The following is a 15,416-nucleotide window of genomic DNA, read 5'->3' as shown; positions in this document are numbered from 1 at the left end:
GAGAGAGAGAGAGAGAGAGAGGGGGTTTAGGGAGACGGAATGGGGGATAGGTATGTATGTATGTATGTATGTATGTATGTATGTATGTATGTATGTGTGTGTGTATGTGTATGTATGTATGTAGGTATATATGTATGTATGTATGTATGTATGTATGTATGTATGTATGTATGTATGTATGTATACAAGTAATAAATGCCGTCCGGGTAAATACACGCCGACGTAGGAGGCGTGTATTGCCAGGATGGCATTTATCTTGTACCCTTGCAAATAATTCAATGGTGTCATATTCTTCCCAGGAAAAACTTCATACACTCAATGTTTATGTTTTGATTTTCGACAAGACACCCTGACGCCAACGTGACTTCCAATCGAAGCTGACACGTGTCAACAAACTGAATACAGGCCTGTGTCAACATTCAATGTCACACACGTTACTATATCGCTATGTTGCACGACAAAAATAGCAATTACATCCCCAATGTACAGTGTATTTCATACCACTATGTATTTGCTTGATATTATTATGTAGGACATTCATATAACAAACTACTCAATACAATCACATCCATCATGTGTATGCAACTAGTGAATTTGAAATTTAATCGCCACTGATAAAACAAAACATGGCTACTGACATCAAAAATACAACTTTCAGCAAAATTGTTTATCTGTGTCTAGTGTAAAGAAACAGCATATTAATTACATGCAAATGAAATACACCATTCAAACTTTTGAAATGTCGTGTATTACGAAGCAATAGTAGTACCGTCTACCTCTCGCAAGTTGTAGTAAAATACACCATTCAAACTACAGTGCAATACCGTCCACAATTATTGTGACTTTTTTGTCCATTCCGTCTTCATCCCTCTCCTCGGCCCAACTATTCCAAACTTGCATGATGAGCTAGTATTTTTTTCAGTGTATTTTTCAGTACACTTGTCTTCAGTTTCTGATCTATGTCCTCAAATGTCATACTAGTAACAGCAAACCGTCGCTTTCTCCCTGCCATTATACCGTCTACCTTGCAAGTACAAGTTGTAGTATGTGTATTTTATTCACCTTCTAAATACACTCTGAGGTAATGTTTATTATTACGAAAATAGTGTTCAACGTGTGAACGGAAGTCTTATCTGTTCGGTCATGTTTTTGTTATGATTGTCTGCGTCTAATCACTCTTCCCTGGATGCCATTAATTGGATCTCATACACAGCAAATACACTCCCGCCACCGACATTTGATAACCGACATTTGATAAATTTGCTACACTGCTGATACACCGGTCTTCACGCTTTTCCCTGATTGGTCAATAGCCTCATTTGTAACTGTCAGTCGAAATTTAACGCCCAGCCGGAGTACAAGTATGTATGTATGTATGTATGTATGTATGTATGTATGTATGTATGTATGTATGTGGTGAGACTTAAAAAGTGTATGATGAGACTGCTTATAATATTTCAAAGTGCATATTCACTCTGGTTTTTTAGTAGCGGAGCTACTTTATTGACTCGGCACCTTCTCTAGTCACTCAGTCTCATCACAACATTTATTAAATGTCGTCTAAGTAAAAGCAAACAGGAATCGTCGGATTTTAAAGAGGTGGGCTAGTACAATGCCACTAGCACGATATGATAGCAAGATCAACTTCTAAAAGCTTTACAAGTACTCTAGTTATAATTGCGATATTGCTAGGGTGAAATTTGTAACAAAGTAGTACTGTGAAAGGTTAATTACATGAGTATTTAGGTAAACGCGAATTGACGTTTAGCTAGGGAAACCTTAGAGAATGACTTCGGCGACTTGGTCTAAGGACCACCGCTTGAGGGCGCTCGGTAAAGGTAATGCATGTAAACCAACAAAACGACAACAACGCCAGCTTTTCAAGTCGTCACTTTATTGTGTGACACCTTGTCACTGAGGTAAAATATTTTGGGAAAAAGTTTTTAAAAAAGAAATAGAAAGTCCTTTTCCGAATCCCTGTGTTGAAATATGTAATTTTCTATTGCCACTGGAAAAGTCTGACCACGTGATGAAATACCAACGCGACAGGTTATAAATTTATATTAAATCATTTGTCTGTCAAAATTACGACTACGTTTGTTCGCATGCAGGCGAGATTCACCAATGTTCTCGTTAGAGAAGGGCTGTGACTTATTTCCACAAAACTTTTGATAGTGGACCAGATTTAAAAGCTGAACTGAATGTCCCCAGTATAAATAAAAAACAATAGGTAAGCACGTGTTTCAAGTATTGCTCCAGCACACTTTTATCAGATGGCAAAAATACACAGTGCAGATGAATGATCAAAATTAAAAACGTGGGAAAAACATTGGTGCACTAACATTCTAAATGAGTATTCTTACTATGATAAGTTTTGAACCCAAAGCTTTGCTGACTTTGATGGAGAATAATAATTTCAAATTGCCTTTGTATTAATTGCAAGCTGTGGCATTCTGAATATCAAGAGTATCACACGAACGACAAAGCTTTGAAGGGGTGACAAATTCCATGTCACTTTGTTCCAACCGTACGTTGCAGACTCTTGGAGCCGGCGAATGCATGGCTTACAAGAGTCAACATATCTTGCATTTCTTGTGCAATTTTCACCATTTGTTCCCGTAGTAGGCGCTATACCAATGCTTTGTTGTTTTTGGCTTTGATATGAATTCCCAAAACAGTGATATTTGATGTTAATAACGTTTTGACTTATGATTCCCAGAGATGTCTTCGTTGACGTTGCAACGATATTTCTCTATGTAATTTCGATCTCTTATTGACCAACCTTTTAATCTAGTTGAAGTCTGGGCTTCTGTGGTTTCATTTATTTGTTTTTATTATTCCATGGGTGTTAGCCCTAATATAGCAATTCATCGTGTGACAGACACCTTGAGCCAACCATGCATAGCATAAAATAAGAGGGATTATGAGGTCATTTTATATATACAAATCAATCGTCCCAAGGACGAATTATGAGTAAGGGGGATTTCTGTATGTTATTTATAGATGAATGATGTCGACGGGACATCCCATTACCACATATATGCAAAGACGGTTTACACAGTTATCCTAGTACCTCACGCCTTGCATATTATTATCACTAGCTTTAAAAATAATCTTCAGAGCAAATAGCATACAATAAGAACTCAGTTTGTTAATCAGTTTGTTTTGGTGAAGGAAGGCGGATTTTACCTATATTCAGATAGTAAACTTTAATTCCTAAAACAACAGCTGAGGAGATCATTAGATCTACTTTCTGTTTGCCCAATGATATCACCATATAGTCGTCAGTGACAAGGCCGGGATTCCCCGGCATCTGATTATTTCTCTACCCCGTACCATTTGATGCTGTATTGCTGATCAGGACGGCGATGGCGTGAGACATTTCATAAGCAATGAGCTAAGACTGTATTGGAAATTTGTAGGAATGTTTATGAATCCTGCGACTGGGATGTGAATATTTCCAAGTGTTTTCAGGCTTCAGACACCCTGGATATAAAAATTAGTCCCAACGGGCTCCTGGATAATACTAGTGAACAGTGAGTACATGACGTCATTGACGTATATGATTCAAGTGGTCATTTCGACTAATCATTAGTCAGATACATTACCATTTACGAACTATTGATTCAATGTTTGTATGCATTTATACGAAAACGCGGTTTTGATTGATCAAGCTAAACACCCAGTGTATTCAATATACGGCGAATGCGAAATAGCATTTCGCTATCCGCGTCTGTGCATGCGCAGTTGCTGTTTTGCCAACATTCAATTCTTAGAAAATGAAATGAAAGCGTTTGCATTTGTCAGTATATCAAGGATTTGTGGTTACGTTCTGAATTTCTATGGCCAAGGAATATTCCATTATCCATTCCTAAATTTGATATACTTGATTATATTAGTATAGTTGCACACATATAAAGCAATGACTAAAGTGCAATTTTAGCGGTCAACTTTACACACCTACCCACATACACTCATACATCCACACACACACAAACACACAAACACACATACACACGCACACAAACGAACATGGTTATATATATATATATATATATATATATATATGTGTGTGTGTGTGTGTGTGTGTGTGTGTGTGTGTGTGTGTGTGTGTGTGTTGAGGGTAGAAGAAAATCAGGTAAGGTTTTAAATCGATTTATACGAGGTATATTCAGTACATCAGCATCTCCTGACGAGTGATTTACTCACGAAACAGGCTTGTAGAGACAAAAAACCCTACTTGATTTTCTTCTACCCTCAACATATACTCCGCTCTGCGTGCAGACGTGTGTGTGTGTGTGTACTATATAATATATATATATATATATATATATATATGTGTGTATATATATATATATATATATATATATATATATATATGTGTATATATGATATATTGTTGACTTGTGTGTGTATGTGTGTGTGTGTGTGTGTGTGTGTGTGTGTGTGTCTTTTGGTATAATTTCAGCATGAAATGAAAGCGACAACTGAGGTTTTAAATGACTATTATAAATCCATTAGCTTTGTATTGAGTTTTCCCATGACACATTGCTCGATAAAGGTATCTAAGCGTTCTGCTCATTAAAAGTAGGAAAAGGCATTTGAAGGTTTTTAAAAGGTAGTTTGACTCTAAAAGATTTCTTTCTATTTAACGTTTGTCAAATAAGTCAAATCTGTGCAAATGTGAGGGGTGAGATCTCTACATTTCGTTAGGAAAGCATGTGTTTGAATTCAGCATCTTTGAATTACTCTAGAAAAATTGACTTCCAGCTTATACACAGAAATGCATAAAAGACCATTTTCCAGCAACTTTTTCTGGAGGTGAAACTAGACTACTAGGCTTGTATTCCCATTTGTACAATTAACTTAAGAAGGGTAAAGGCATTTCAAACATTGACAAAGATGTTATTGTTGTCACGGTATGGTGAACACATTGTACCTTTTGAAAAAATCGCACTCTTTCTCTTTGATTAAAAACTTATGTTGTATCACATTCCCCAACTAAACACTCGAAGTCAGTAGAGTTAAACAAATTTCAACTACTTGGACAAGTTACCATTTTGTTTGATTTTAATTTACATCTTCACCAAAATTGTTGATAGGTAAGTTATACATTCGAGTAACTCCTAGTTCTTTTCCCGTCTCTTTGATGACCTTTGTCATTTGAGATTTGAATGAGGCAGATACACAATGCTCATCACATGACATAATAGATCTCTTAGACTAATACTCTACTTAATGTATACTCCAGTACTCTACCTAATTATACTCATGCAAAATAAAAAACAACAAGAAAACTATCATTATAATGTTATTGTTATCTCATAGCAATCCCTAAACAGTATTAGGTATATTTGACGAGAGCAAATTGATCTTTTTTGTGAGTTTGTGCTATTTTTATTCCTACTGTCTGTTATTATTGCTAAGTTTTGCTATGAGACAACCTGATTGTTGTTTACTATGTGTCTTGATCTGTAGAATATCCATAATTGGCTATCACAAGTTATCTCTTAACACCAACTGTTACTGACCTACTGCTGATTAATTGAAGGAATACATTATCCAAGGTAATGCATTCTTGAAATAATATATCACTCAATAAAGTAGTTTATAAGTGTAGTTGCACTTTATTAAGACTTGTTTGCAATCATTACCCAAGACACATTTTGTCATAATTGACAATTGGAAATTACATCCTTCTGGAGTATCCTTGGAAACTTCAAAGTGTCATCTGTTTGATGAACCCTTTGATATTTGGTCACTTGCTGTAATTATATACTCAGTTGTACTACTGGTATGCAGCTGCAACTTAAATTCCCATAAGAAGTTAATTGGCCACTATAAAGGTGTGTGAAATTATATCTCTTACACACTCATCATATTGGTGAACAGCAATTAAATACTCCCTCAAACACATATATATTTTAATGTAATCATATTTTCTTACATGTTCTCTAGATATATTACGAAATGATTTGAGGAATTATGGACACCATGCAGCAATGCCTAAGTGGCAGGGGGCAACGCCCCATTCGAGGGAGGGGTCGTCAGCCAGGGCAGGGATCAAGAACAGGAGGGGTTGACAACCGGACTACACGAGCACAACTGGTTAGAGTTGGGTATCGTCAGCTGCAAAAAGTCCGCCATATGCAAAGTTCTTCTGACAGATTATGTGAACTATTACGAGTAAAGGATGGTCTTCTAAAACTTCTTGACTCGGATAGTATCAGAGAAATCGACGTACTAATTCTTGCTATAGAAGTATTATCGTCTGTGTGCGAAACGCATACGATGGTCGAAAACCTAGTGAACCTTTTGAGTTCGATCAAGAATACAAATTTCTGGAAGCAAAATCTAAGAGTCCTCCTTGTCAAAATGCGATCAGAACGCAGCGTAGAACAGACGGACAAATATCCAAAGGTAGTGAGAAATATCATACAATTATGCCGTGAGATCTTGGAGCGGTTGAATGGTGTGGACATTCCAATCGAAGATATAGATGCGACTGTCAATTGTTTGACAGGAAAGAACATAATTGAAGATGCAGAAATTATTCAGTCTGTGAAAAATTTAAAAGAACGAAGAGACCAGATTATGGAAAGGATGAGTAGATGTGGTGAAGATGATTCGAACTCTGATAAGCCTCCACCAAACGATTTCCGACTCATTCTAATAATCCCAACCCCTGAAACCCTGACAAATGAAGATTTCGCATTTGTAAGAGAAAACAGATTATATGACAATTATTCAGATGCGAACGAATACCTAGATATTCATTTTCGATTGCTACATCAAGATTTCATGCTACCTCTCCGTGAAGCCGTTAACATGATGATAGAAAGCCCAGAGTTACAAAGTCGGCGAAAGAAGCAAAGGCACAAACGAGGTGTGAACATCTATCACAACATCTTCATTCTCAATACTGCTGGCACAGACAGTGGCATTGTTTACACAGTTTGGTTCAACCCAAAAGGATATAAACGAATCCACTGGGAGACCAGTAGACGGTTATTGCAAGGTTCCTTGGTGTGTTTATCAATGGATGGGTTTGGTCAACACTTGGTTCTTGGTACAATATACCAGAGAGATGTGAAACTACTGAATGAAGGCCTGTTTGAAATACTGTTGGAAGGGGAGACACAAGAAGGCCTGGCCAGAAACATCCCAAATGATGTACCACTGCAAATGGTTGAAACAAGTGCCTACTTCGAATCGTATCGTCACGTACTGAAGAGACTCCAAGAACTTAAAGTTGATGACATGCCATTCTTGAATTACATTCTCAGTCCTCATCCAGAGATGTCAGTCGGACCTCCAGCATACCTGCAAGACACAGCAAATTCCGGACTTCCATATGACCTATCCAAGTTATATACTGACAAACCCACAGATGAAGTACATAATATCAATATCTTTGATGACGCTCATTGGCCTAAGGCAGAAGATATTGGATGTGATGACTCTCAGTCAATCGCCATCAGACATGCTCTCAGAAGTGAAATAGCTGTGATACAAGGTATGTGTTCTAAAGCATAACTTAATACCCGTTTTAGACAACTCTATGAAGAGTTTGGAAATTGCAAACCAATAGGGAAGCTGGAAAGACCTCATTAATGGTGTACTGTACATAGAGTTGAGACTCATGAATATAATGTATATGGAATGCTAAAATGGAGTGTTAAGGATGTCCTCACATGATAATTAATCTCAGAATTCTATGCCTGCAGTGGTATATCTATACATTTTGACGTTATTCAATCATACACTTAACAGTTTTGGCTCTGAAGAAAATTGATATTTAGTGACAAGATATATTACGGAAGCAAATTATGTAATATTCTCTTTAAAACAATCTGTGGGTGTTTTTTATTATTCAGGACCACCAGGAACTGGCAAAACCTTCGTTGGACTGAAAGTAATACAGACTGTATTGAGTAATAGTAACCTTTGGGTTATTGGTGAAAATGACCCTTCACCAATTCTGGTGATTTGTTACACCAACCATGCATTGGACCAATTTCTTGAAGGATTGTTGGATTTTCTACAGGATGGTATTATTCGTATTGGAGGAAGGTGCAATAGCCAACGCTTGTTCCAATTTCGATTGAAAAACATACGAGACAGAATTCGACACAACAAAGATGTTCCCCTCAATGTATATGGGCTCCGTGTGAAAAATCAACAAAACCTCAGAAAACTTGCCAGAGAGATAGAAGATGTAGGTGCCATCTTGTGCTTGCCCATCTTCAATATATTGGATGAAAATGCATTAAGAGAGTTTATGGAGAAAAGCCATTACACTAGCCTGCTGCAAACGTGGTTATCAACTGGTCAAGGATCTATTCTTTGCCAATGGCTCATGGTTAGAAGGTCAGATGTCGTCAAGGGGAACCTGTTAAACATGTCAGACATTGATGTTATTGAAGGTTTTCATGATACTTGTAGTTCATATGATATGAATCAAGAAGAACCTGCAACTGATAGTGAAGATGATTCAGCTGATACCCATTCTGGAACTATGAGAGGTGATATGGTTCAAGTGGAAGATGATGTCAGAGCACATGAATTACGAGAAATTGAAGAAGGCGACTCCTTTCAGCTTAATGAGAGAAATGATGACAGGGAGGAAGAACAGATTCACTTACACTATGATGAAGTAAGACGCCATGTTCTTCCTAAAAAATCTATAATCAGAAGTAGTCAACATTCTGACAGTAGATGGCAAGATTTTCAGCACAACCTTGCAAAGGAAATTCAATCAACAGAATGTATGAGTAAGAAAGATGCAGTGAATGTAAAAGATGTCTGGGACGTACAACAAGGGAGAGACCGATGGATGCTGTACAGGTATTGGATTAAAGAATATACTGATTATTACATGAGAAAGAAAGCTAAGTTAGATGAAGAGTACCGTAGTGCATTTAGAAGCCATCAGGAGATACTAAAACAAGAAGACAGAGCCATCCTCCAAAGTGCAAAGGTTATAGGCATGACCACCACTGGTGCTGCTAAGTACCATTCTCTTCTGCAGGAAATAAAACCAAAGGTTATGGTGGTGGAAGAAGCAGCAGAGATCTTTGAAGCGCATGTTATAACAGCTCTGACTGATGAATGCCAACATCTCATACTCATTGGTGATCACCAACAGCTGCGACCAACTCCAACAGTTCACAAATTGGCAAAGGATTTCAACCTTGATGTTTCTCTTTTTGAAAGGTTTGTTCGGAGAGGACTTCCTTATAAGAGACTATCACATCAGCATCGCATGAGGCCTGAAATATCCCAGTACATTAGTCACATTTACCCACAATTACAGAATGCTGAAATGGTCACCAACTATCCAAATATCAAAGGCCTCAAGCATGATGTATTTTTTGTTGACCATCGAGTCCCAGAGGAACGCAGTGATAAGGAGACAACAACTCATGCTAATGAACATGAAGCGTCCTTTATTGTGGATCTGTGCAGATACCTGATACAACAAGGTTACACACCAAAACAAATAACTGTTCTTGCTGCCTACAGTGGACAACTGCATTTGATTCAACACAATATGATGCCAAAAGGCGACTTTGAAGGTGTCCGAATTGCATCAATCGATAATTTCCAAGGTGAAGAAAATGACATCATTCTCTTATCTTTGGTACGAAGCAACGAAGAAGAACAGATTGGTTTCCTCAAGGTGGAAAATAGAATATGCGTTGCCCTGTCCCGTGCAAAAATGGGATTCTATTGCATTGGTAACTTTGAAATTCTTTCCTTAAACAGTGATGCTTGGAGCCAGATACAAGGATATGCAAGAAAATATAAGGTCATTGGACCAGGTCTCCCTCTTGTATGTCAGTGTCATGAAGACTCAGTCACCACTGTAATGAACTCACGGGACTTCGACCGTGTACCATTAGGGGGTTGTGGTAAGCAATGTGAAGAAAAGTTGCCTTGTGGTCATATGTGTGGTCGTCCCTGTCATCCATTAGATAGAGCGCATCTACTCCCATCTTGTCAGCACCCCTGTTCGAAAGTCATTTGTGATGAAGGTCATAAATGTTCAAAACGATGTGGAGAGATATGTGTGCGTAAATGTGAAGGAATTGTTGATAAGGTAATCCCAAAATGTGAACATAAACAACGTGTTCCATGTTATCAAGATGTAAAAACAGTACTCTGCAAATATCCATGCCAGGTGTCACTTCCATGTGGACATGAACACACTGTTGTCTGTTGCAAAAAGGATAATGACGAACTAAAGTGTACACAGCTTGTGACTGAGACTCTAGACTGTGGACATACAGAAAATAGAGAATGCTATATTCCAAAATCTGAATTTGCATGCCCTCACCGATGTCAGGTTTTCCTGCATTGTGGACATCAATGTCCGGGAACATGTTCTAAATGTCGAAAGAAACATCAGCCTTGTACAGAAAGATGTGAAAAACTTCTTCTCTGTGTCCATACATGTGAAAGAGATTGCAGTTTAGAATGCCTGCCTTGTTCCAAAAAATGTGAACAGTATTGCAAGCATCACAAATGGCGCTGCAACAAACTGTGTGACAGACCATGTGTACCATGCAACAGGCCATGTATCTGGCAGTGTCCTCATAAGCTATGCACACGAAAGTGTGGCCAAGTTTGTGATCGGTCACCATGCAATCAGCCGTGCCTTAAGAGATTACCAAGATGCAATCACATGTGTATTGGTTTTTGTGGTGAGTCTTGTATTTGCGCATGCAATTTGAAGGAAGACCAAAAATCAGAGATTATGACGTCCATCGCATCAAAACACAGTATCCAGTTTGTGAAATTAGAAGATTGTGGACATGTATGTGAGGTTGGCGTTCTAGATGATTACATGGCATCCCACATGGATTATACATTGGAACCAAAACGTTTGCAACACGTTCTATGTCCGCTGCCCGACTGTGCCATTCCAATTAGGAATTGTCGAAGGTATGGTAAGATTACTAAGAAAATCATGTTAGAAATGAACATGGTGAAAAGCAAGATGATGGGTGCTATGCGAATCACAGGAGGTTATCGCTTGACTATGTTGGATGAAATCAAGAAATTGCAGCTGGAAAACCATATCAAGAGCAAAGGTGAATGGTGGTTTCTTAAACACTTAAAGGAAGTTATACAGATGCCTCTTCTTCCTCATGACATGGCACACAGAATGAATCATTTAAATGCTTTCAAATGTGTAAAGGGTTTGAAGAAAGCTGTTGAAGGCAGAAGCACCTACTCACACTCACATATTTGCAAAGATGCTCTGAGTGAAGCAAGAGGATCCCTTGATGCTATAATGGAAAGAGTGCAGAAGAAAAATGTTACTCCTGCTGATATGATCTGCATTTCAGAAGAATGTCATAACCTGCGTCTACTCTTGCAACTGGAAGTAATTGATGATAAAGCCTGTAGGAAATCAAGAGAGCAAATGATGAAAAGGTCTTCCTCAATACCTGCTGTTCAAGCTGAGTTGATCTGCTGTATATCAGATGAAGTTGTAGAACTTCGTGAAAAGCTTGTTGACATCGTCTGGGAACTGACAACAACAGCAAGTTTTCCCGGGAGACACATTGAAGTCCAAAGCCAGATAGACAATCTCTCTTTGGAGTACATTGGTGAAGTGAAGGATGAAATATCTGGGAGGAGTTTCCAGATTCTCGAATCAACAGATGATGTATCTGGTACATGGTGGAAATGTGGAAATGAACACATATGTCCTGAATACAAGTTGATAAAAGAAGGAACAAGAAAAGTGTGCCCGCTTTGTCCCAACTACAATGACAAGGGCACTACACAGAAGTCATATGAAAGTCAAAGTGAAAGTCAAGGTCATTCAATTGACAAAAAGTTGCACAAGCTCTTTTCAGATGACAATATCTAACTAGTGACATAGATCTGACTTCGACGACAGAATATCGGGCTTTGCCATGGTTAACGAAGAATGCATATAGTAATTGTATGTGAAACATCTATTTGGACTAGTAGATAGCTAGGAACATTCACATGACTTGTAAGGACAATGAAAAGTATGGCGTCTTACCATGCCGTTCGTCGATCGAATAAATGGAGATTAAAATTGACGTAATGAACAATGATCAACTTACAAAAAGATATGTCGAACAGAAATCAGTATAATCTCCCACAAACGTTTAACTATAAAGATAACTCGTTACATGTTTACCATATAATACTGTTTTCTTTGACACAGCCTATCAATTACGCCAGATTTCACCAAGACTCATAATAATAATACCCTATATTTGGAAAAAGTGGCACTAAGCTTCTCAACATACTAAATACATTGAGATAGATTAACTTACATTCCCCCCAAATTAACTACGAACAGAAATTCTACTACTAACATTTCATTGCAAATTGGTATGATATAAGTGTTTTTTCTGAATTATCATCTTGCGGTCGCAACGATCCATCGAAAATGAAGACACCAGGGCCTATACCAAACAAAATGATGAATATGTTATTTTTGGCAACTTATTCGTCATATCCTTGTTTTGTTTTGTTTTTTTAAAAAACTGCAAGTAACAAATAATCGATTCAAATCTGATGGAATTAAGATCCGAATCATTAGAATTCAGGCATATTTCGTTAAAACTAACATATTTCAGTGTACAGATAAATTGTTATATATTTACTAGTTTCGATCATTTGTAAACAGTTTGTCCCACTACTTGGCACGAGTTAACAAACATTACCTAACAAATTACTGAATGTTGTACTAATCCAGAGAGTTGAACTTGAAACCTGAAACATCATCAACTTTTGTTTTTAAATTTCCTTCGAGAAATATGTTCATATAATCCGTAAGAAACTATGACTCCACCTGTCTTCGATATTCGTTTTAATATTGGATAGATTTTTTCACTTTGATTTGAGAGTAGTTTATTTGAGATCAATATCAGTATCAGTTTTTCTTATTATCAATTATTTTATTGCGAGTTTATTCAGACAGTTGCAAGTTTTCGTGAAACACTTTATATGTCATGACATCGGTGAACAAATTCAAAGGTTAACACTTTATAAGAATGATGTCATGACATCGGTGAACGAATTCAAAGGTTAACACTTTATAAGAATGATGTCATGACATCGGTGAACAAATTCAAAGGTTAACACTTTATAAGAATGATGTCATGACATCGGTGAACGAATTCAAAGGTTTTCGACAGTTTCATTATCTTTCTATATAGTCTGTATATGTTATACCACTTTGTTCGTAATATTTCTTGATATCTCACCATAATTTCATATTTCTTTTATCTTGTTCTTAGTTTAGTTGTGGGCTGACAGAAAGAAATTTGATTTTGTCATACCCATTATGTCATCGCTTTCCATTTTCTCATAATTAGTTGCCGGAGGCAACTTCTCCCGACGGAGGGGAAAATGTCAGAGACCAATATTTTATTATTTCGACAATTTCGTGCCCTTGTCTAAAAATATATTAAATTCACTTCTGAAATTGAGCTGTCAGATTAATAGTTTTACCCTGGCTCTTATTGGTTGAATGACATGGAAAACTAGGCATTGACTTTATACTGTGATCTGTTGAGTAACAGAGTGTAATTATAATAATCTCACTGCTTTGTCAAAGAATAGATTGATGAGATCATATGGTCGTAGTGCTTACGATAAGTTAGAATTTCGCTGACGATTTCAGTTTAAGTTAATCATCACCGATGACGTCATCCTTTACCTACATCCAATCACATAGAAGATATTATGACATCATTATTTAATAATAGAAATGTAAACACTTTCTTAAAGTAAGAGATTTGCAATAAAGGCCAGAATTAGAAGGAAAAAGAGCAACCATCTCCATCGGAGAGGTAACTGGCGAACCATAAATCTCTGTTTGTTGTGCTATTTGAATTGAAATTCATTTCACACAAAAGAGATAAATATACAAATAACAAGCAAACATTAACATCCAAAAATGAAAGCGATTTAAAGTTGTGACTAGAAAACTAGTTTTGAGAAAACTAATCGAGCCTGATAGCCGCTAGCACTATTCCTGTGTGCTCGTGTGATCCGTTACGAGAGTAACTTGAATACAGTGTATAGAGTTAGCTGAGTATTCACTACAACACTTGGCGTAAAGAAGAGAGTAGCGACAATAACAAGATACCTGACCGTGAGTCACCGTTTGAGAAATGAGAACGAAGAATAACGGAAATCATTTAGGAAGTCATTTATATCCGGGCATACAAACCATCATTAAGCAGACATTGTGGTCGATACAAACTACCAGGCAACTATGACGTCAATCTATTAGACTCATGCGTTAGGTCAACAAGGGTTCTGAACAATAGGTCAATGTGTCAAACGTAAGTATGCTGTTAAAACTTTAATGGCAGTCAAATTTCCGCATTATACATTTGGCATGCTAGTAATTTCACATAGAAAATTTTTTTCAATACCTACGTACATAGTTGTCAATTTTGAAGCAGAATATATATTATTGGGTCACTTTTGAATAGTGTGGCATATCGTGAAAAGTGGTCGTCACACTCACATTTACAATAGTAAATACTCGGCTTTTACCAAATTTTGTTCAAATTCGGAAATCCGAACATACAAAAAAATAGTTCCAAGCCCATGTTATTATATTACAAGAGTGCATTGTCTGAGGCAAAACATTGTCTCCTCCGTTAACAGCTCTCTTTTTATGAATGAAGTACAAGCTGATTAAGAAATGGTAAGAATTGTATGCACGATCGAGACGGTAAACTCAACTCTTTCTATGCACTGTTCCTCTTATGATTCTTGATACCTCTTTCCGTGATGAGAGACAATCTCTAAATAACCGAGTCGAAAAATGTGTTGATTAAATAATTAGGTTTAATTTTAAATTAGTTAAAAAGATTTTACAGAACGGAAACAGTCGTATACTAATGTAAATTGTAACTTATGGAATATTAAGGTGCGCACTTGCAAGAGTTGAATCAGTCAAACATTGGTCTAGGAATATGTATATTCTATCGTTAGCTTGAAATTCCAAGACTGAAAGATCAGAAAGTACATTCCTTGAATCACTCTTTCTCTTTTAGGTCAAATGAAGCGCCATAAACGGCGAACCTTTCAGTCTGCGCATGAAAAAAGGGTGAGTGAGTGGGGGGGGGGGGGGGGGTAACGCTAAGAATATACTTCTCATGAATTATCAGCGGCGGTAAGTTGACAAACGTGGCAATTCATTGGCGACGTCCAAGTATAGTGGAATATGAACATTCAATAGATTAATTTTAAATTGCCGAAGGGAGTATTTTATGCAAATATATGATTATTATATTGGCCCAAAGATATTATGAACACAGAGGTGAAATGTACTGAGGAATTCGAAGTATATACACTTTTAATAGCTGAACAGAAGTTTTCAAGTGTTGAACATTACTCCTCTC

General features: G+C 37.2%; 1 protein-coding gene across 2 annotated transcripts; it reads left to right on the top strand.

Annotated features, from left to right (window-relative positions):
- Positions 1-3,369: 3,369 nt before the first annotated feature.
- Positions 3,370-13,855, top strand: LOC144438872 (NFX1-type zinc finger-containing protein 1-like). 2 transcript variants are annotated; one of them, XR_013481087.1, is made up of 5 exons: positions 3,370-3,536; positions 5,479-5,567; positions 5,959-7,516; positions 7,878-13,079; positions 13,180-13,855. XR_013481087.1 is itself a non-coding variant. In XM_078128078.1 (4 exons), exons 3-4 carry the CDS (start codon positions 5,986-5,988, stop codon positions 11,882-11,884), a joined length of 5,538 nt encoding a protein of 1,845 aa, XP_077984204.1. In that variant the 5' UTR covers positions 3,370-3,536; positions 5,479-5,567; positions 5,959-5,985; the 3' UTR covers positions 11,885-13,855. The 2 variants fall into 2 exon arrangements, 1 of the variants encoding a protein (XP_077984204.1); XM_078128078.1 differs by having other exon boundaries at positions 7,878-13,855.
- The last annotated feature ends 1,561 nt before the right edge of the window (positions 13,856-15,416 follow it).

Source organism: Glandiceps talaboti, chromosome 8 (assembly GCF_964340395.1).
Source record: "Glandiceps talaboti chromosome 8, keGlaTala1.1, whole genome shotgun sequence".
NCBI classification, from domain to species: domain Eukaryota; kingdom Metazoa; phylum Hemichordata; class Enteropneusta; family Spengelidae; genus Glandiceps; species Glandiceps talaboti.
This window is presented reverse-complemented; position numbering and strand designations above follow the sequence as displayed.